The 20,295-nt window shown below is 61.2% G+C and overlaps 2 protein-coding genes across 6 annotated transcripts; both read right to left on the reverse strand.

Moving 5' to 3' along the window:
- Positions 1-355: 355 nt before the first annotated feature.
- P2RY4 (pyrimidinergic receptor P2Y4) lies at positions 356-7,119 on the reverse strand. Of its 2 annotated transcripts, none has more exons than XM_005509348.3 (2): positions 6,983-7,119; positions 356-2,003 (listed from the first exon to the last, which is right to left on the reverse strand). In XM_005509348.3, the coding sequence occupies exon 2, from the start codon at positions 1,985-1,987 to the stop codon at positions 875-877; it is 1,113 nt and encodes a 370-aa protein (XP_005509405.1). In that variant the 5' UTR covers positions 1,988-2,003; positions 6,983-7,119; the 3' UTR covers positions 356-874. The 2 variants fall into 2 exon arrangements, with proteins under 2 accessions (XP_005509405.1, XP_021152766.1); XM_021297091.2 differs by lacking the exon at positions 6,983-7,119 and adding an exon at positions 5,298-5,424.
- On the reverse strand, positions 6,547-18,137 carry LOC102085697 (phosphatidylinositol 3,4,5-trisphosphate 5-phosphatase 2-like). Of its 4 annotated transcripts, XM_013369323.3 has the most exons (29): positions 17,664-18,135; positions 17,341-17,494; positions 17,066-17,232; positions 16,108-16,171; positions 14,692-14,830; positions 14,466-14,616; positions 14,231-14,371; positions 14,004-14,091; positions 13,535-13,621; positions 13,172-13,279; positions 12,956-13,070; positions 12,677-12,783; positions 12,053-12,155; positions 11,472-11,668; positions 11,070-11,187; positions 10,882-10,978; positions 10,571-10,709; positions 10,378-10,477; positions 9,988-10,076; positions 9,721-9,802; positions 9,555-9,644; positions 9,333-9,449; positions 9,145-9,233; positions 8,816-8,903; positions 8,586-8,741; positions 8,373-8,460; positions 7,779-8,298; positions 7,390-7,508; positions 6,547-7,168 (listed from the first exon to the last, which is right to left on the reverse strand). In XM_013369323.3, the coding sequence occupies exons 3-29, from the start codon at positions 17,200-17,202 to the stop codon at positions 7,036-7,038; spliced, it is 3,462 nt and encodes a 1,153-aa protein (XP_013224777.3). In that variant the 5' UTR covers positions 17,203-17,232; positions 17,341-17,494; positions 17,664-18,135; the 3' UTR covers positions 6,547-7,035. The 4 variants fall into 4 exon arrangements, with proteins under 4 accessions (XP_013224777.3, XP_064933415.1, XP_064933416.1 ...); XM_065077343.1 differs by lacking the exons at positions 14,692-14,830; positions 17,066-17,232; XM_065077345.1 differs by lacking the exons at positions 6,547-7,168; positions 7,390-7,508 and having other exon boundaries at positions 7,812-8,298; positions 8,632-8,741; positions 17,664-18,137.
- Positions 18,138-20,295: the final 2,158 nt, after the last annotated feature.

Genomic DNA, 20,295 nt, shown 5'->3' on the forward strand with positions numbered 1-20,295 from the left:
TGGGGTGACACCTCAATGATGAGGGCTGTGCTGGGAGGACTGGTGGTGGGGACAGCCCTGTCCCATCCCCAGTGTTGGGGAGTCGCCAGCACTGATGGCAATCTCTGGTCTGTTCCTCGCTGCGCAGGAACTCGCTCAAACAAAAGGGCTGGGTAAATATTTGGAAAGCAAACACCCAGAAAGGCAGATTCCCCAGGACTTTTCCGTCACCACAAGTGTCACTGTACTGGCCCCTTGCTCTGAACCTGCCCCAGCACCAGTGGCTTTTCTCTGCTCTCAAACGTGTTTTGGGGTCCGTGTGGGTGTCTCGTTACTCTTTCTTCTGCTACGGGGAGAAACGGGTCTGGGCACAGAGAAAGGGGAAGGGGCTTTATTGGGGAGTGACGGGCAGTGAGTGCCCCATGCCGTGTCGCTCCCCGCCTCTCCCAAGGCCAGCAGTGTGACGGGGACATCTCCGAGAGCCTTCCCCAGGCTTGGTCTGGTCCTGCACATCATGGTTGAGCAGATGGGAAGGGCAGTGCGTGTGAGGGAGGAACCAGTGTCCCTTCTCTTTAGTGACTCCCCATGTTTCCAGAAGTGCCCTGGGATGGGACACCAGCCCGTGTTCCCAAAACAGCTTTCTCAGCATCCTCCCTGTTCCCACAAGGTGCCTGTGGTTGTCCTGCCCTGGTGGCACCAGCACCCTTCTCCCGTGACATGCCAGGGCTGGGACAAATCTCGTGGCCACTGGCCCTGTGGTCTCTGCCCTCACAGAGTCTGGGCAGGGGCACGTCAGCTTTGGGGACCTGGGGGTGCCAGGGTACCCACACAGAGCTGGAGGGGCTGTGACCCACGAAGCCCAGGGGCAAGGTTACTGTGACCCTCCGTTGGCCCCTCAGCACCCATCTCTGCTCCGTGCTGTCCCCGTCCCTCTGGTGTCACTGGCAACATGGCTGTCACCCACGACATTGTCCGTGGAGGAGGAGACCAGGGCCAGGTTGTACGCGGGCACATGCTGGAGGCGCTGGGCTGGCCCCCGGCGCAGCCGCCCCCGGTACTTGTCCCCAACCATGAAGTACAAGATGGGGTCGAGGCAGCTGTTGATGCTGGCCAAGGGCCGAGTGATCTTGTAGGTGAAGTTGATGATGTTGAGGGTCTGGCAGTTGGCTTGGAAGTAGCGGGAGGTGTAGTACATGGTCCGGGTGATGTGGAAGGGTACGAAGCAGATGGCAAAGACAGTGAGCACAATTATGATCATCTTGATGGAGCGCTTCTTGTAGGAGGGCATGCGGGGGCTGGGGGTGGAGAAGCTGGACTTGCCGAGTCTCTTGGCCATCAGGCAGTAGCACAGGACGATCACCAGGAAGGGGACACCGAAGAGGAGGGCCATGACGGAGGAGCTGTAGTGCACGTAATGGTCAAACTCCTCAGGCTTGGTGGTGTCGTGGCACAGGGTGCTGTTGCCCTTGGAGCTGGTGGTGACAAAGATGAGGTTGGGGATGAGGCAGATGGTGACAACGAGCCAGGCGCCCACGCAAATGATGCGGGCGTGCTTGGTCTTCACCCACTTCAGAGAGCGGATAGGGTGGCAGATGCCCACGTAGCGGTGGATGCTGATACATGTGAGGAAGAGGATGCTGCTGTAGAGGTTGGCATAGAAGAGGAAGCGCACGATCTTGCAGAGCCATTTCCCGAAGGGCCAGTTGTTGCGGTCGGCATAGTAGTAGACCAGGGTGGGGAGGGAGAGGACGTAGAGCGTGTCGGAGACAGCCAGGTTGAACATGTAGGTGGTGGTGGCATTCCAGGGCCTCATTCTGGAGATGAACATCCACAGGGCCCAGGAGTTGAGGGGCAGCCCCACCACGAAGACGATGCCGTAGGAGACGGGCAGCAGGATGTACTTGAACTCCTCGTTGAAGACGCAATTTGCCTCAGGCACCACCGTGATGTTTCCCCTTGGCGTCGGTGTCCACAGGGCAACTGGGAAGGTCCTCACCGAAGTGGCCATGTTCTCTGAGCCAGATCTAGGGGAGCGGTTAATGAAAGCGCATTAGTTGCTGATCCTGACCATTGTCAGGCACAAAGCGTGGAAAGGAGCCAAAGATGCCAGATTTCCCCCCTCCCTCCAGGAGCTCCGGCCACTTTGATGGTTCCTCTGTTTCTTCTCAGCTCGCAGGGGAGCCGAGGGAGGCTTGACAAATCCCCCCCTTCGCAGCCCCCACAGTGACACCCATCCATCATCCCTTGGAGCCGCTCGCAGTGACACCAGCGCCGCGGGGAGCCGGGAAGCGTGCCGGGGACAGACGGACCGCGCCGGCCCCGCCGGCCAGCAGCCCCACGGCGCGGCGAACAATGAGACCCTTATGAGGAACAGGAGCCCCCAGCTGGTGCCAGCTCAGCCTAATTGGCACCATCCTGACAATTCTGCTGGTCCCAGAGGGGCTCCTTGACAGAAGAAAGGCAGGAGGAGAAGAAAGGCTTGTCTGGGGGAATATTATGGCCGGGAGAAATCCTCAGGGGGTTGTAAAAGGAGCCTTTGGGAGAGAGCGTCCCTGAGCGGAGAGGGGCCTCCAGCTGCCGGGTATTCTCTGCAGGAGAGGGATGAGCTAAGCCCTGCAGAGAGGAGCTGCGCCGGAGCCAAGTCCCAGCCCAGGACAGTGCAAGGCGGGATGGGTCCCCACACAGTGTCAGGACAAAGGATCCACGTCCTCCTGGCAAATCAGTCCCCAGGGCTGAGGCGCAGGGATGAGCTGTCAAAGGGCTGCGTTCGACCCTCGGGATGCTGAGAGTTCAGAGCCGATGGGAAGAGGGACCTTCTGCCACCATCAGGGTGTCCAGCAAAGGACCAGTGGGGCTGCCCAACCCTGGACCCACCACTCCCACCACCATTCCTGGCAAAGCGATTTTGGAGCTTTTGGTGGTGGGGATGGATGCTCAGATGAGTAACCTGGGAGCAGGAGCACCCGCTGCACTGTAGGCAGAGACAAGGGTGTAGCCCAACCCGTATCTGATGGAGGGAGTACTGGTCTGTCTCCAGTTTCTGTTGGTCCCAGGAGGTGATGTCACCAGGAGAACTCGGGGTTTGGGGAGATGATGCTGGTGTTGGTGGTACAGGGCAGAAGGCTGCGTCCTCTCAGGGCCCTTCATCCCTTGGCTCCCTCATTATCCCCCTTGCTTTCACCCCAGAGATGTGCATCCTGGTGGCATCTCGTGACAAGCTCCCCTGGCAGGAACATCCCTCAGGGTGTATCCACGGGGTCAGCCGAGCTGCATCCATCCCTGCGGAGCCTCGAGAGACATCCCTGGGTTTACAGAGATGATTGTAAATGACGCAGCAGGCAGATGGGCAGGCAGGACCTGTCCCTCGGTGTCACACACACCCGCACGCTCTCTGTTTGAGTTGTGGGCTGAGCCGCAGCTTCGGGTTCACATCAGACTCCAGCAAGTTCCTGCAGCGGGCGCGGGCAGCTGCCTGGCTTTATTGCCAGGAGGAGTTCAGAGAGCAACAGGCAGGTCCTGATCAAACATTAACAGTGGGAAGAATTTGCTCTGTTTTCCCAGAATCGGGAGTGAAAACCAGCTGGTAGGGAACCCTGAGCCTCAGGGTGCAGTGCTGGTTGTGCTGGTCCCAGCCCAGCGGCTGCCTGTCCACAAGCCAAAGACGCTGCTGAGGACACGAGACACCAGGAGATTTGTTTTCCTCTTCTAACCTCCAAGTGCAAGTGAGCATGAAGGCTTGAGCCCGATCAGACCGGAGGTGCCGCAGGGTTCAGTGACCAAAGCCAATGCCCATGGCACAGGCCAACAAACAACTAAGATATGAAGAAGCCAGTGCATAAAAAATATTAATCTGGTGTAAGATATGCATAAAGAAAAAAGAGCCTGAGCAGCTGCCTGGTGCTGGGCTACTTGGAGGAGAGCACAGGCACCCAGGGTCTGCCAGCGAATAAAGCTCGAGCAGGGTCATCACTCAGCAGTGGGATTTAATCATTCCTAAGCAACCTTCCTTTGAGGATAACCACCGAAAATTAAAAAAGCGAAAGAAGATGACATTTGGCAAGCTTTATCTCGGCAGGTTTCCTGCTTCCTCATCTTAATCACAGTCAAAATCAGTGTTTTAAAGCACTGATTCACATCGTTCCACCCCAAGGACACGTCACCACCGAGCTCATTCCTGTTCCTCGCTGACGCCCCCACTGAGGCTCTCCCTGGCCATGGGCTTTCCAAGGAGGGACCGACTGTAGCTCTGGTGAGGTCTGAGCTGAGCGCTTGGGCTCCTTACAGGAGCAGGAGATGGAAGGACACGGAGCTGGGGAGGTGGTGCTTGCTCCTGCCCTGCCCGTTTTGGGAATGTGTGAGGGCTGCGATGCTGGGGAATCCTTTGCCCATGGCCATCCCCCTGCCCTGGGAATTTACGGGAGTATTGGAAAAGCATGGATGACAGGAATGAGCAAGGCAGCGAAGGCAAACTCTGCCCTGGAGCCAAAGTTCTGCACGCTGGCAGGACGGGACGGGGGTCGGGGACCGCGGTGTAATGGGCAGGAGCTTCAGAGAGGGGATGAGAGCGGATTTTGGAGGGGAGTGAGTGGCCACCGAGGGACAGAGCGCTGGGTGAGCCCAGGACAGGCTGCTGCTGGAGCGGAGGAAAAACAGGGCTTTTCTTCTCGCCTAATCTCTGGGAAATTGCAAAACAAGGGGAAATTATGCAAAACATCCTGCAGAAGGACCCTTGTCCTTAATCGCCACGTGGTTTGTGCAGCCAAAGCCCCTGCACAAGGGGAGCGTGACCTAATTTCTTTTTCGATCCTTCCATTTGACTGCAAGAGCAGCCAAAGCACGAGCTGCCCCGGCGCCGGTGCCGCCTCCCTGGGGACACCCTCGCTCCCCACCTCATACCCTGCTCCGAGGTGACCCCCCTTTCTCAGCGGGGTGGGAGGTGAAGGGTTGGGGGGCTGTCCCTGTCTCCCCCCCAGCTCCCTGGGGATGGGCAGGACCCTGACAGTGCAGCACCCAAGGGGCAGCTTCGCCCTGCGAGGAGGCAGCGATTTGTGGGGATAGAGAGAAAGGCAAAGGCAAGGAGGTGGCTGCAGTAGGAAGGATGAAGGCTCTCGGTGATGGAGACAGTGGTGTGTTGGGGAGGAGGATGCACGGAGGGATTTAGGGATGAGGAGAACAAGCTGACCCCCACACCCATCCAGCCCTGGGAATCTCATCTCCATCCCTTGGGGGACCAGAGCTGCTCCCCATAGGGTCCCCCCAAATCCTGGCTGGGTTTGCATGGCCATGGCAGGACCATCTCCCCCCTGGCATGGGCTCACCTGTGGTCCTGGGCTGGGGGGCTCTCAGGAGTGGGGACCCCCTGGGGTGCACCTGTCCTGCGTGGGGCCGGGGGCCATGCTGGGGGCTGGGGGGACTGTCCTTGGCCGTGCTGTAATGTCAGTGCCCGTGCCGTGCTCCCGCCGCCGGGAGCAAAGTGCCCCGGAGAGGCAGGGCTGGAGGCGGGCGGAGGCGTGGGCAGGAGCCCGCGGTGCCCCGAGCCAACATCCCTGCCCGCGTCCCTGCCAGCCGCACACCCGTCCTCTCCATCGCCCTCGCAGGCTTCGGGCCCGCTACAGCCCCCCAGACATGAGGAGGTGGCACCTCACCCATGGGGTCACAGCCCTTTGTCCGCAGAGGCCAAGGATCCTTGGCCATGGCGACTGTGACCCCTCATTTGCGGGGACCACAGTCCCTTGTTTATGGGGACCATGGTCCCTCAACCACAGGGGCCACAGTCCCTCATCTGTGGGGCCCACAGCCCCTGCCCAGGGAGCTCACAGCCCCTCACCCCCCCGGGCATCCTCCCTGCCCTGCTGGGGACACAGGGGTGTGGTGGTGTTCCCACCCTGGGGTGCTGCCCTGCTGGCACCCCCGTCTTGCGGGCAATCCTGGGGACAAAGGTGGCCACTGCCACCTTGAGGCCAGCCTGGGCATAGTGTCCCCAAAACCTGGGTCACCTCGCTGTGGCAGCACTCAGGGCGATGCTCGCCAGGGTGTCCCCGTGGTTTGCGGGGACTGTGTGTCCCCCACACCTCGTCCACGGGATTTAACTCCTCAGGTGGGTGAAGGATGGTTGCTGTACAAACACGCCGACGTTGCGACAAAGAGGGCAAATGAGTGCACCCCAAGATGTGAGGCACCGTGGGCAAGAGCTTGAGGGGATCAGAGACAGGAGGTGGGAGCAGCCCAGGGATGCTCAGCCACAGAGGAGGAGTGTGGGGGACCCTGGGGGTGCAGGGCTGAGTGGGCAGAGCCTGCGTGTTTGGGGGAACCCATGGCACTGCCAGCGCCTGCCGAAAGCAGAGCCAGCCCAGCCCCATGTGGGAGCCACAGGGGACACCAGGCAAGGGCAGCCAGGAGGGTCAGGGGTTGCAGGGTCCCCAAATAAATGAGGAGAAGGTGGGGGATGGTGTTCCTGCAGCAGCTGAGGCACTAGGAGCTGGCGCTGCCCCTACCTGGCTCACCTGGCGTGGCTTGGGCACCCTCCCTCCTCACCCCTGTGCAGAACCAGACCCCGCACACATGCACCCTGGTGTCCCTGAGGATTTATTCTGGATGGGCACAGCAAGGGGATCTCGCAAGGCAGCGGCACCGCCGCCTCAGGAGCAGCTGCTGTAGGAGAAAGTCCCGTGGGAATGGTGTCCAGCCAGGGCTGAGCCTGGTGAGGAGGGAGCAGCCACTGAGGCCAAAGGCACAAGGGTGTGCAGGGCTGGGCTGGCCACAGGTGCCGCTGTGCTCTTGTAGGCTGAGCCTTGAGGTCCAAAGCACCCAGCAGTCCCCACTTCCCAACTGGCCTCAGCATCTCCTGTGTCCCCCGTCCCCCCTTTCTGGTGAGGCTCAGTGTCATCCTTCCATCACTTCGGGGAGGGAGGATGGAGACAGAGAGACCCAGAGAGTGTCTGACTGTCCTGATGGCTGTAAGAGCATCCTGAGACTTTCCAACCGAGAAACACCAATTGCTTACTGGTGAGGGTGGACACGTTGGGAGCTGAGTGCAGGCGGGTGCTGGCATCCGGCTTAGGTGCTGGGTCTCAGGTCAGGTCTCGGTGGCACACTCACCACTGTGCCCTCGTTGAGGCTGCTGGGGTCGAGCTGGGGCTGGGTCGGGCTGAGCATCACCGTGTCCAGCACATCCTGCTCTGTGATGTCTCTGTGTGGAGTGAGGGGAAGCAAGTTCTGGGGGAACCACCGAGAGCGAGCGGGGAGTCCATGCAGCCATGGAGCTGTGAGGACTTGATGTCCTCCTGCCCTGCCGCGTCCCCACCCCACTTCTACTCGCTGTTGGGGTGTAGGGCTCTGCCAGGGACCCCAGGGCCATGGGACCTGGCCCATGTGGTGCCCTGATCATTGAGTTCCAGGGCCTGTGGGTACCTGAACATCTCCGGGTGGTCCCAGCCGCGCTCCTGCAGCCCTTCCATGTCCTGCCGCGAGCCAGGGTGGCCCAGGCACCTGCCAACGCCATGGGACCACTCACCCCTGTCACAGGGCCACTGGAGTAAGAAGAGTAAGGACACACATGACAGCAGTGTCACAGTAGGACCATGATGTCCCCACCTTCACATCCTCACCCTGCACGAGTGGGACACATTGCTGCTCCTCTACCTTCCACCTGATGGTGGCTCCATCATGCAGAGCACTGCCAGGGGGATGGGACCTGGCATCTACTGGTGGCCCCATGGCCAAAAGCAGGTTTCCTCCCCTCCCTGAAGTCCCCAAGCCCCTCCCTGAGCTCCAGAGCCCTATGGGGACCCCAGCGGTACCTCTCTGGGGTGGCAATGCTGGTGAGCATCCCGTGTGCACCTCAGCACCTCCCAGCACGGCCGTGGCGGTGGCTCTAGGGCGCTGTGGGTCTGGCGCAGGAGGGTCTTCTGGCTGTCCCTGCCGTGTTTGAGGGCCACTCGGTCCAGCTGGCTCAGGCAGGTGGCCATGTGCAGTGCTGTCAGCGAGCAGTCACCCAGCGCCGCCGTGTCACTCATCAGGACGGCCGATTTGGGTCTGTTCAGCTGGCCCATGCCAGGGGGACTGAGCGGGCACCTACGGGACATGCCCCCCGGCACACAGTGGGGCCGGCTACTCCCCTGCTCTCCCTCTGAGGGCGAGGGGACCCGTGCCCCAAGGGGGCTCCAGTGCCGCTGGCCCCCGGCTGGGCTCTCTGACTGCTGGTTGTGGGCTGCACCGGCAGTGGGGGTCGGTGCCCAGGTGCTGGGGACCCCCTCAAAGATGAAGTAAGCGGGGTTGGTGTAACCGGCAGCCGGCTCTGGGAGGCTCCGTGGTCGGCTCCTGCGAAGCAAAGGTGGAGGGGGTTCAGCATCACCCCCTGGCTGGTTTGGGGGGGCTGAGCCTGGCTGGGGTACCTGGGGTGCTTTGGGGGGGGTGTGGGGCATGGTGGGGTGTCTGCCACCGGCTCAGCATCCTCCTCCTCCTCCTCAAAGCTGATCCACTCTGCAATGGCACCAAAGTTTGGCCTTTCCCGGCCGGGAACCGCACACACCACACTGTGCCTGGGGGTGTTCCTGAGCCCCCCTGCCCAGGGCGATGGGAGGGGGCCGGGGCACGGCCGCCGTTACCATAGAGCCTCTCGCGGGTGCTGCGCCTGTCGGTGGGGACACACACCTTCACCCAGCCGCGGATGGAGCCCGTCTCCTCGCCGCGGTGGGACAGGAAGGTCTCGAACTGCTGGGCCAAGCTGCTGATCAGGGACCTCATGGCGATGCAGCACTCACCTGTGGGCACGGCATACACCGGTGTTGGCTCCCTCCAAATGCAGCAGCACCCCAGAGCCACTGTCCCCACGCACCATAGGACTCGTAGCTCTCCACACCCTTGACACTGAGAAGCAGGTGCTGGTCCCCCAGGTACTCCAGGTCTGGCAGGATGGGGTTCAGCTGTGTGTGGAAAGAGGGGTGCTCGGGGGGGCTGCTGCAGGGTGGGGTGGCCCAGGGGGTGACAGTGACAGCCCCCAACACCCCTTGGGGCTCAGGGTGCAGAGCCAGTGGAAGGGACGGGGATGAAGAGGGAGTAAGACACTCAAGGGGTGAGGAGGATGCTCAAGGGATGGGAACAAGGAGAAAGGACAATGCTCCAGCGCTGGGCGGGGGAGCATCTGCTCCACACCCCGGCACATACCACGGGCAGATGCTTTGCAGACCAGCCCAGCTTGAGGAATCCAGGGATGTCGCAGCTCTGGGACGTGTTCTCCCCACTCCGCTGGACCTCTGCTAGTGGAGAGCAGGGGTCACAGTTCCAGCCGGGGCTGGCTCGCCCCCGCGGCACCCCCAGCACCCCCAAACCCCGGCACCAGGGGGATACCTCACCCTCCAGGCAGTAGGAGTGGAACTCAATGTAGCACTTGCTGCGGCTGGTGGTTTTGATGATCACCTCGATGCTCTCCCACTCGATGCAGGCCAGGGGCTCGGGGCCAGAGCCGGGGGCTGCAGGCAGGTACCGGGGGGTCGGCGTGTTCTGGCCGAGCACCCGCAGGCAGGGGTCCCTCCAAACCAGGCATGGGGGATGACAGACACCCCCCAACCCCTTACCCTTCTTGGGCACAAACTGCGACGTCACTCCCACCTCGAAGGTGGCGAAAACGGGTGAGTGGTCGCTGGTCACAATGTCATCGGTGCAGCCTGGATGGTGGGAGGGGGCAGCTGGGTGACAGTCCCCGAGCCCCAGGGTCCTCCCCAACCCCAGGGTCTCACTCACCGTAGGAGTTACAGACCACGTGGGTCTCCGGGTGTGACTTCCACAGGATGCGGTCACACCACGAGGGGACATTGATCCTCACCTAAAAATGGGAAAAGCAGCTGGCTCCAGTGTCTTCTTGGGTCTGGCTCACCCTGCAAGCCCAGAGAAGCAACCCAGCACCCCAAAACGTGAGCTCCCTCCCACCCAGCCCCCCTGGCACCATCCGAGCCTGTTGTCCTCATCCTCTGATGATGTCCTGCAGCTTGGGAGGCTCTGGGAACTCACCCCCGTGGGCTTGAACTTCTGCCATATGTAGGTGTCACGGGAACCCCGCTCGTACCGGTACGTGGGTGGGAAGGAGATGTCGCCCTCACCTAGGAACCAAGACATGGAGGTGGCACAGTGTCCCTGCCTGTCCCCACAGCTGCAGCCAGCCAGGGAGAGTCATAGTGTCACTGTCCCCATCCAGGGCCCACACTGATGCCTGGCACCCCCGGTCACCTCAGAGTGTCTCCCAGGGGGTGCACATCAAGGTCCCCCAGGCTTTGGGCACCCGTGCAGGGCTGTATCAGGACCTGGCACCCCTCTGAGCTGGCGGTGGCACAGGGAGAAGACTGCGGGGACCCTGGTGCCATTAGCTTGGTGGGGGAGCAGTGTCCCTGTCCCCACACTCACGGAATCGCAGGAACACCTTGTTCTTCTCCCGCTCCAGGTTGAGCTGGTCGACAGCCAGGAGGGCGTCAAACTCCTTCTTGGTTACATGGGCAAGGATGTCCTGTGCCAGGGGAGGACGGCATGGTGACCCTGGCTCCTCGCACCCCTGAGGTGCCACCAGCGTGTCACCATCCCCAGCCCTGTGGGATCCCACCTGCACGTCCATGTCCAGGCGGTAATTGAGGTCCCCGAACCAGAAGAGGTGGGTGAAGCGCAGGGTGAGGTCAAAGGCACTGAGCTGCTTGTCACCTAGGACCAGGGAGCGCAGGATGTCACTGTAGTTCTGGTTACGCCTGTGGGTGGGAGACAGCAGCACCATGTGAACCTCCCCAGGGACACCTCATCCTCATGCTTCTCTGGCCAGGTGAGGACAGGGACAAGCCCACACCACCCCAGGGCTCCTCCATCCCCCGGGGACACACACCTGTGCCCAGGCAGCCCCATCTCCCCCAGCCCCTCCATCACCTGTGAGTCTTCTCACTGCCCGAGGCCAGGTGGCAGTTGACGAAGCCAAAGGAGGTCCCATTGAAAAGGAAGGAGACGCCCACAGCTCCCTTGTTCCCTGCAGGGATGTGCTGGGCACTGAGCTCCGGGGGGGTCCCTGGGATGTCCCCTCACTCTGGGACATGCTCCCACCCCATCCTCAGGCCTACCCAGCGTGTTGGCAATGCCGGTTTTCACGCTGGAGGTGTGGACGTGGCTGATGCGCCGCTCGTGCTCGGGTTTCACCAGAACCACCATCTTGATGCTCCAGAGACATTGTAGAGCCACCTGCGGTGGGGGGGACAGGGGGGTGAGCCTGCCCGCTCCCCCCGCGTCGCCCCACGGCCGAGAAGCAGCAATGTGAGGCAACGCAACCCTGAGAAGGGGCTCCTGGAGGGACAATCCCTGCGTAAGGTCCATGGGGCACAGGAGGTTCCCTGGGCTGAATTTGGGGTGAGAGAGGACCCTGTGTTTGGGGGTGAGAGCCCTGGGGTGGCAGCTTCTTGAAACTGCTGAGGGTGGCTTTAGCTTTAGGCAGAGCTGGGTGGGTCCAGGCTTCGCCCCAGGGTTACCACGCGGTAGTCGATGGACATCAGGGTCTTGAGCGATGCGCGGAGGAACTCGACCCACTCACGGTCACCCAGGGAGTTCTCCTGGGTGCCGATGACGTAGATGTCGTGGGGGATGCAGGTGGTGGTCTCATCTTGCGTGCGCCCCAAGCCCCTCGAGGTCAGCCAGGAGGCTAGGGAGCGGGGTGGCGGGGTGCTGCCTGCGAGCAGGGGACAGTGGGTCACTGAGGGGGACAGCTCCTCAATCCCCTCTCCAACCCCAGACCATACACATCTCCAGGAGAAGCATTGTGCCAGCCCCGTGGTCCCCCCATGACATCCCAGACTGATGCTGGGATTTACTGCCACCATCCAGACCCTCCGGGTACCGCAGATCCTCCGATCTCTCCCCAAGACACTGGGCAAGTAGATCACGATGGGACAGACAAACTCAAAAGCAGCCAGGTTAGGGTCTTCTCCAGCCTCCTCCTCCTCCCACCAGCTTGGCTTCCCCACCTCCCAAAGCCCACCCAGGTTCACAACAAGTCATGCTGACCTCCCAGGACAATATGACCTTCTAATATGACCTTCTCCTGGGTCCTTACCCATGTTCCACGTCCCAACATACACCGAGATGAGGTCAGGCTCATCCAGGTTGGAGTGCTGGATCTTCATCAGCTGCAGCAGCTGGCAGAAGGCCTCTCGCTTCTGTGGAACAATTCAGACGTATTGGGGAGCCAGGAGACACAGCGTCCCAGAAGGTGCCACTGGTGGGGTCAGGGGAATGTCACGCTAGGCATAGGACACGGTTTGCAGGGGTGGTCTCAATTCTGAGAACACCCTTTTGCTGTGTCCCTATGTAACTATCTGAAAGGAGGTTGTAGCATGGAGGGCATTGGTCTCTTCTCCCAAGAAACAAGCAATAGGACAAGAGGAAATGGCCTCAAGTTGTGCCAGGGGAGGTTGAGGTTGGATCTGGGGAACAATTTCTTCCCCAAAGGGCTGTGGGGCATTGGAACAGGCTGCCCAGGGCAGTGCTGGAGTCACTATCCCTGGAGGGGTTGGACAGATGTGGAGATGAGGTTCTTAGGGACAAGGGGTAGTGCCAGGGGTGGGTTATGGTTGGACTTGATGATCTTGAGGGTCTCTTCCAACCAAAATGACTCTGTGGTTCTGTGACAGATCTGTGTCCCCCAGAACTCCCAGTGAGCGCAGCCAGTGCCACTTACCCGTGCACTGGGGAAGACAAAGTCTCTGCTGAGGCTCCTCTGTGGCTCCCGGTTATACACCAGCCTCACCTTGCTCTGCACACTCTGGTACTTGATCAGCTGCAGAACTGAACGCCAGGTGTCAGGGCGACAATGGTGACATCCCCCTCCCACATGGGTTGGGACTGGGGGTGCGACCAGATGTGCAGCCCATCACCCTGGCATCAGGCCTGCGCCAGGGACCCCCACAGCCCCGCAGCACCCCAGCAGTGGCTGGGGTGGGGGTCAGCAGCCCCTTACTTTTGTTCTGTGGGATGGTCTCCTCTGGGGACCCGCTGCCCTTCTTGGTGATGGTCACCGTGCCCGACTCCACGTCCACTGTCAGGGCTGCCCGCTGTGACTTGCCTGCTTTCACCTGTGGATGGGGACGTGGTTCGTGGTTTGGGGACACGGTTCACGGGTCACCCCACACCTGCCCTGCCCCAGCAGCAATGCCAGGGGTCCCCATGCCCTCACCTCAAAGCTCTGCACAGCCAGGGGTTTGGTGGCCGGAGCGGGGGCTGTCACCTCACTGGGCAGTGACAGGTTGTGCCTCGACACCGTCTCCTGCAGTGACTTGAGCACCTGCCAGGGAGACGGGCACCACTCTGGGTGTACTGGGTTAACTGGGAGAACCCTGTGCTAGCCTGCCCTGCCCCAAGGGGCACCCCAGGGCTGTGCCACCCCCAGCAGCTTGGTTTTGGGGGTTTATTGGGGTGAGGGGTTTGCTGGAGCAGACCGAGGTTCCCCAGCCCGGGGCACCATGAGCAGTGGCCATGTCCCCGCACTGCACCCAGCCAGGTGTCCCCAGTCCAGCGTCATGGGGGCACAACCAGGCACCTTCTTCTCCAGCGAAGAGAGGAGATGGTTGACTGTGGATATCTTGTTAAGGAGCAGCTCAAGGTCTGGATCACTGGTCAGGAGACCCTGAGGGGAGGAACAGATGTTTCTGGAGCAGCACGGCAGCACTAGACAGGTAGATTCCTTCCCACTGGTCTGGGTTGCACCCAAGAGGTGGCGGTCCCTGGAGCCTGGCGAGAGAAGAAGCTTCTCCCCACCACCAAATCCAGGAGTGGGTGCAGAAATTAGTCTCTGCTTGTCCCCACGTCCCCTCTGCCAGCTGCAGGGACACCAGCACATGCAGCACCCCAGGACCACCAGCAGCACCACGGGGCATGCAGCACCTATGGGTGCCGATCCACACTGAACCCACCCTGACCGCCTCTCCCGCAGACCAGCTGCACCCAGGCATGGGTGGCTGCACACAGGCATGTGTGACAGCACCCAGGGGTGGCTGGAGAGGACTCACCTGCTCGCTGGCCAGGCTCTGAGTGGACGCAGAGGGGTCAAACACCCTGGCCAGTGTCTCCAGACCTGCCAGTGTGAAGTCGATCTCGCTGCAGAGGAGAGGAGCAGGTGAGAGCCAGTGTGGGGTGTTCTGAGCCTCAAGGGGGACGCTCAGCCACCACCAAGGGGACAGGGATGAGGCAGATGGCCCCAGGGGCTGTGTCGCCCCCGCATCCCCGAGTCACTTGCCTATGCAGTGCCCGGCAGGCGGTGACGAGCGCAGTGCTGAGGTGGCGGAGCTGCGGGTGGCCGTGGCGCAGAGCCTCCAGGTCCAGCTGCAGGTGGTGGCTCAGGTACTCGGCCATGAAGCCCATGAAGTCGCTGGCTGGGCTGCAAGGTGAGGTGGGCAGCACAGTGGCGAGGGAGGGGTGGCCATGCCCACCCCATCATCCCTGTCACGCTGGGGCAGGCTGTGGCACATTACCTGCTGTGGATCTGCTCCTGCAGCCTCTGGTGCAGCTGCTGTGAGATGTGGGTCCGGCCGGCGATGGGAACACTGAGACACCCACCTGTCCTGGCTCCCCCGGCCGGCACTGCGCTCACCGTGTGCCCCCCGCCTCGGCCATCCTCCCCGTCTGCGGGCAGGGGACAGCCGGCTCAGTGGGACCCCCTTCCCGCTTGCGGTCCCCACTGTCCCCCCCCTGGCTAACCCGAGTCGTCGTCAGCTGCCTGCCTTGTGCAGTGCACAGGGTGGAGCAGGGGTGTCACCAGCCCGTTGTTGGGATGCTGGTAGGCGCCGATCAGGTCAGGTAGGGTGCGAAAGCACTTGGCTTGGATGCCCTGGATGGTCTGAGGAGTCAAAGATGGGGGAAGCACTGTCAGGTTTGCAGATGACACCAGGTTGGGTGGGAGTGTTAACTTTGATGGAAAGCAGGAAGGTTCTACAGAGGGATCTGGATGGGCTGGATCTGAGGTGGTCTGAGGTGAGTTGTATGAGGTTTAACAAGGTGAAGTGCCAGGTCCTGCACTTGGGTCACAACAACCCCGTGAACGCTAGAGGCTCAGTGGCTGGAAAGTGTCCAGTGGAAAAGGACCTGGGGGTGTTGGTAACAGTGGCTGTACATGAGCCACCGCGTGCCCAGGTGGCCAAGAGGCCACCAGCATCCTGGCTTGTATCAGGAATATTGTAGCCAGCAGGACCAGGGCAGTGACTCTCCCCCTGGACTGAGTACCTCAAATCCTGGGGTCAGTTTTGGGTCCCTCATGCCAAGAAAGCCCTTGAGGTGCTGGAGTGAGTTCAGAGAAGGGAATGGAGCTGAGGAAGGGGCTGGAGCACAAGTGTGATGGGAGCGGCTGAGGGACCTGGGGGGTTCAGCCTGGAGAACAGGAGCTGAGGGGAGACCTTATCAGCTCAAGTTGCACCAGGGGAGGTTGAGGTTGGATCTGGGGAACAACTTCTTCCCCAAAGGGCTGTTGGGCATTGGAACAGGCTGCCCAGGGCAGCAGTGGAGTCACCATCCCTGGGGGGTTGAACAGACTGAGATGAGGTTCTCAGGGACATGGGGCAGTGCCAGGGGTGGGGTAACAGTTGGACTTGATGATCTTGAGGGTCTCATCCAACCAAAGTGACTCTGTGATTCTATGACTCTTGGGATGCTCTTTTTAGGGGCCAGAAGGGGCGGCTACAGAGAGACAGGTACCAGGAGAAACCATGAAGTGACACAAAAGAGGGGAAGTGAAGCCAAGCCAGCAGCCAGGATAGACATCACAGGGACAGACACTGCAGGTATCGAGGCCATGTGGCCAGGCTGGGTCAGCGGACATAGCAGGGAGGGGACAAGCATTTGGCAGCGCCAACCCGAGTGGTGGGGAGGAACTGTCCCCGGCCACCCCATGGCACAGGGGTGGCTGCAAAGCACCCGCATCCTGCCGTGCTGGCAGCTCGTGCAAAGAGCAAACCGCACCGCTCGCAGTGCCGGGGAGGGCAGACGGTGCAGGGGACGGCGGGGGGAGGTGAACACCCCAGTCCCTTCGCACCTGCATCCTGCCCACGTTCCAGCTCGCAGGCAGCAGCACCACCAGAGCAGGGAGTGCACCCCGGCAGCACCCAGCCCCTGAGCACCCACCTGGACAGAGAGCAGCCCCTTGTCATTGGGGAGGATGCGGTAGGTGTGGACGTGCCGCTGGAACCTGGGAGAGAGCAGACAAGGGTCCCCCAAGGCTCCCCCACACGACACTGTGGGCACGTGGCAGCATTGGGGGATGCCTGGCACCCAAACACCCCAACCCCTCCGCTGAGAGAGGAACTGAGCTCTCAGTTCTGGAAATAAATCATCACCCTCAGCTCTGTATCTGCACCCGTTTGCAGGGGAGGATGTAGAGCATCCCCTTGGCTCCAGACAGTGGGCAGGGCCACAGCAAGGCCAGGGTTCACCCGAACCATGTGTTTGCAATTTGTCCCCGCACGCCATGCCAGCCGAAGGAACAGAGGTGGCATCCTTCCAAAGCCACTGAGATGCCGCCTCCTGCGCTCCCCGCTGCAAGGAGGGGTGCAGACAGCAGGAAGGGGCACGGCCAGCAAGGAAAGGGGTGCAGGCAGCAAGGAAGGGTGCAGGCAGCAAGGAAGGGTGCAGGCAGCCCCAGCAGCAGTGCTCTTGGGGACTGTAAATTGATGTTGAGAGTCCCCGTGGGTGGCGGGGCATGTGACCCCCCACATCCCGGCAGCGGAGACGTTAACAGCGGGCGTCAGGGTCCGGATGCGGCCGCGCTGAGGGTTGGACCAGAGGGAGGAGACATTTGTTTTTGCAGAAGGAGGGCGATGCGAATCAGCCTCTCCCACACATGGGGCCAGGCCAGCGGGCAGCTCCAAAGGGCTTGTGGTGCCTCCTCCCAAAGACACAGGGTTCTCCCTTGGTCTGACTTGGGGAATAACCTTGAAAACCCCCACACCAAAGAAAAAACCCCATGCACCCCACCAGCATCCCTGCAGAAGGCTTTTCCATGAGGTTTTGGAACCCAGCGTGGGGAGAGGGACAGAGGGACAAGGGAGAGGAGTGGCGAGCAAAAGCCAGGCAGGTGACTCACAGGAGGCAGAGGGCATATGCCCCCAACACCGACTCGCTGTCCCGCACCAAGAAGCAGCCATCCCGCCCGGCCTTGGCCAGCAGCTCCTCCGCCGCCACCCGGCTGATGTCCCGGTGGTACCAGCTTGCTGCCGCCATCCTCCGAAACCGCAGGACTCTGGCTGCGCTCTGTCCCCATCCCAGCCCCACATCAGGGCTCAGTGGGGGACACTGGCCATGGGCTGGCCCGCAGAGTGGGCTGGGGAAGGTGGTATGGGAGGACCAGACCCTCGGTACCTGAGCGAGCTTGCAGCTGGAGGTCCCAGTGGGTGACAATCAGCTACCGAGGTAATGCTCGTGGGGATTAGGTGCCCCACGGCCAGGAGCAGGATCGGGGGGAAGCTAGGAGAAGCTGTGGGTCCAGACACTCCTCACTCTGGGGGGCTCCAGCCTGTGGGGTGCATGGGGGGCAGAGATGGGTAGATCAGCGAAGGGACCTTTCCCGCGGGGGAGTCACCCCAGCCGCGGGGCCACCATTTCACCCTGGTGCATGGCAAGGACAGGCCATGCTGGCATTCTGGGGACACACGGGGCGTCCAGACCTCTCCCCACACACTCACCGTCCCTTGCAGACATGATTTGGGGCTCCTGCGGCTCTTCGGGGTGCTGGGGGCGGCGAGCTGAGGTTTCAGCCCTGCCTGCACCCGCTGCCCGTCGGGGCGGCAGCTGGGGGTCGGGCAGCACCCACCGCCCTGCCCGGACCCACCGGCCGGGCTCACCCGCTGGCTCTTCCTCCCGCCGCGCTCTTCCTCCTTCCCCGCGGCCCCGCCGCCCGGACCAGCCTCCTCGCTGCTCCTCCTCCTCCAGCCCCGCTGCCGTGCGAGGCCCAGCACGGCGGGGTGCGGGGGCAGCGCCCCTGGAGCGGGGGTTCTGCCTCCACCCGCGGCTCCTCTGCCCGGGGGCGATGGAGCGGGGAGAGCCCCGTCCCTCGGGCAGGACCCCGGGAGAGGAGCTCGGCAACGAGCCCCTGGAATATGTTGGAGGTGGTGGGCAGCTCGCAGCAATTGAGCTGCCCGCTCCCGGGGAACTTGCTGCCCGCACCGGGGCTTCGCGGTTTGATGCGCACGGAGAAAGATGCTGTAGAGAGAGTCGGGCAGCTGTCATCACATCCGTGTCACCCTACCGGTGGGTGTCCAGTTCAGGGGCTCCCGGGAAGGGGTCAGGGAAGGAAAAAAGCTTTTGGATATTAGGAAAAACATCCTAACGTCCTTTTGGATATTAGGAAAAAATTCTTTACAGAAAGGGCTGTGAAGCATTGGAACAGGCTGCCCAGGGCAGTGGTGGAGTCACCATCCCTGGAGGGGTTTAAAAGGCATATAGCTGAGGTTCTTAGGGACATACTTTAGCACTAGAGTTAGGTTATGATCAGACTTGATGATCGTGAGGGTCTTTTCCACCTGAACAATTCTATGATTCTGTTTTCCCAGCTGCAAACAGCACTGGGGTTCCTGCAGCTCTTGGGTGCAGCCCCAGCAGTTTTGCTCCTCGTGGTCGTAGGGAGCAGACCTGCACGTGCCGGCAGGCAAGTGGTTGGCTCGAGCTGTGCCATGGTGATTAGCACCGATTAATTACAGATGAGCAGCTGCCACCGTCTGCTGCTGGGCCGCTCAGGAGTGCCAGGGCTGCTCTGGGGAGAGACAGGACAGCGGGTTCTTGCCAGAGGAGGATGAGGATGAAGATGAGGATGGGGAATGAGGATGAGGATGGAGTGCCATGTGAAGCTGCTCTCCTGGCTGTTTGCCACCCTCAGCATCACAAGCTGTCCCCTGCAGCCATGAGCCCAGCACAAAGGTACCAATCCCACCACCAGACCAGACATGTCAAAAGCCCTTGCCGAGGCTTCCCCTGGGCTCCTGGCCTCAAGAGGAACATGTGGCTGGGGCCACCAAGAAGTCAGACAGCCCCCTTGCTTTTGGGCTGGTGGCTCTGGGCCACACAGCAGCAGTTGCATCTCTGACCACGGGAACACACAGCAATGGGGGCTCTGGAGACCCTCCCATTATTTAACAACATAGCAATAATTCCCCAGCGCCAGGCTTCGGATTAATGCCGTCTGCACCGCTTAATCTGGATCAGGGGAGGAAGACCAGGAGCTTTGAGGGGCTTTGAGCAATCAGTGGTGCTGGCTGTGGGTGTTTACATAATGTGGCTGCCGTGCCAGAGTGGTGCCAGATGCACCAGCACCGGACAGCTTGGCCAGCACCTGGGACACTCATATTTCGGAAGGCACTGGGGGTTCAGTGGTGCCAGCGAGCTCGGTGGCTCCGGATCCAGCCAGGCTCCCTCTGGAGGGCAGACCCTGCAGACAAAGCACACGGACCTGGCGGGATGGATGGGATGAGGCAGCTCAGAGGAGCCTTTGGCCATTTATTAAACAGGAAAAAGGAAGAAGGCCTCTCATGTTTCCCTATTATTTTTACCACCAGCCAGCTTCCTTCCCTGTCTCTTGGTTCTGAGCATAGCGTGAGTGTGGGAAGGGATGTGGTCTGTCCATCTCGCCATCGTTTTGTGGGGAGAAGTATCTGCCCCCCAACCTGGGCATGGTCTCTCTGGCTGAATCTGCCCAGTCAGGATCAAACCGAGCTCAAGCCTCCCACAATAAACTCAGCTCCCCATCCTCACTGCAGTCACAGACCCTATGAGCACAGCCCTTGTGAATGGAACCGGACTCGAGGGCTTTATTAAGCACCTAACGAAGAACCACAAACAGAAGGTTGGGGATTAGGCGCTCCAGGAACGGCTCTGGGGGCAGCCAGCGGGCAGCCAGGTGGGGCTGCCTCTTCCCCCTCTTCTTCCTCCTCCTCTTCCACCTGCCAGTGGGAAGGTCGCAGTTCACGTGGCCCCTTGACCTTGTCAGAAATAGTGCCCGTTAATCTGCAAACTAAGCAGCTCTCCTGTGTGCAATTAAAGAGATCACAAGTCCTGGGCAACGTGTGTGGACAGTGAAAGCCCTGGGCAGTGGGGCTGGCATGTTGTGGTGGCTCCCAGTGGCCCACAGGGCTGGGGGCACAGGTGGGCTGAGTTTGGGAGGGGTTGGTACTCAGGTGATAAAGGTGGTTTTGCTGATCCAGGGTGTTGTTGGCACCTCTGGGATGGAGGCACAGCAGTGAGAGGCATGCTGTGACTTGGTATGCTGAGCTTGAACCAAGTGTGTGGTGCTCAAAGTGAAGGGTCTGGCCAGGCAAGCGAGGG

The sequence above is a fragment of the Columba livia genome, chromosome 12 (assembly GCF_036013475.1).
Source record: "Columba livia isolate bColLiv1 breed racing homer chromosome 12, bColLiv1.pat.W.v2, whole genome shotgun sequence".
NCBI lineage: Eukaryota > Metazoa > Chordata > Aves > Columbiformes > Columbidae > Columba > Columba livia.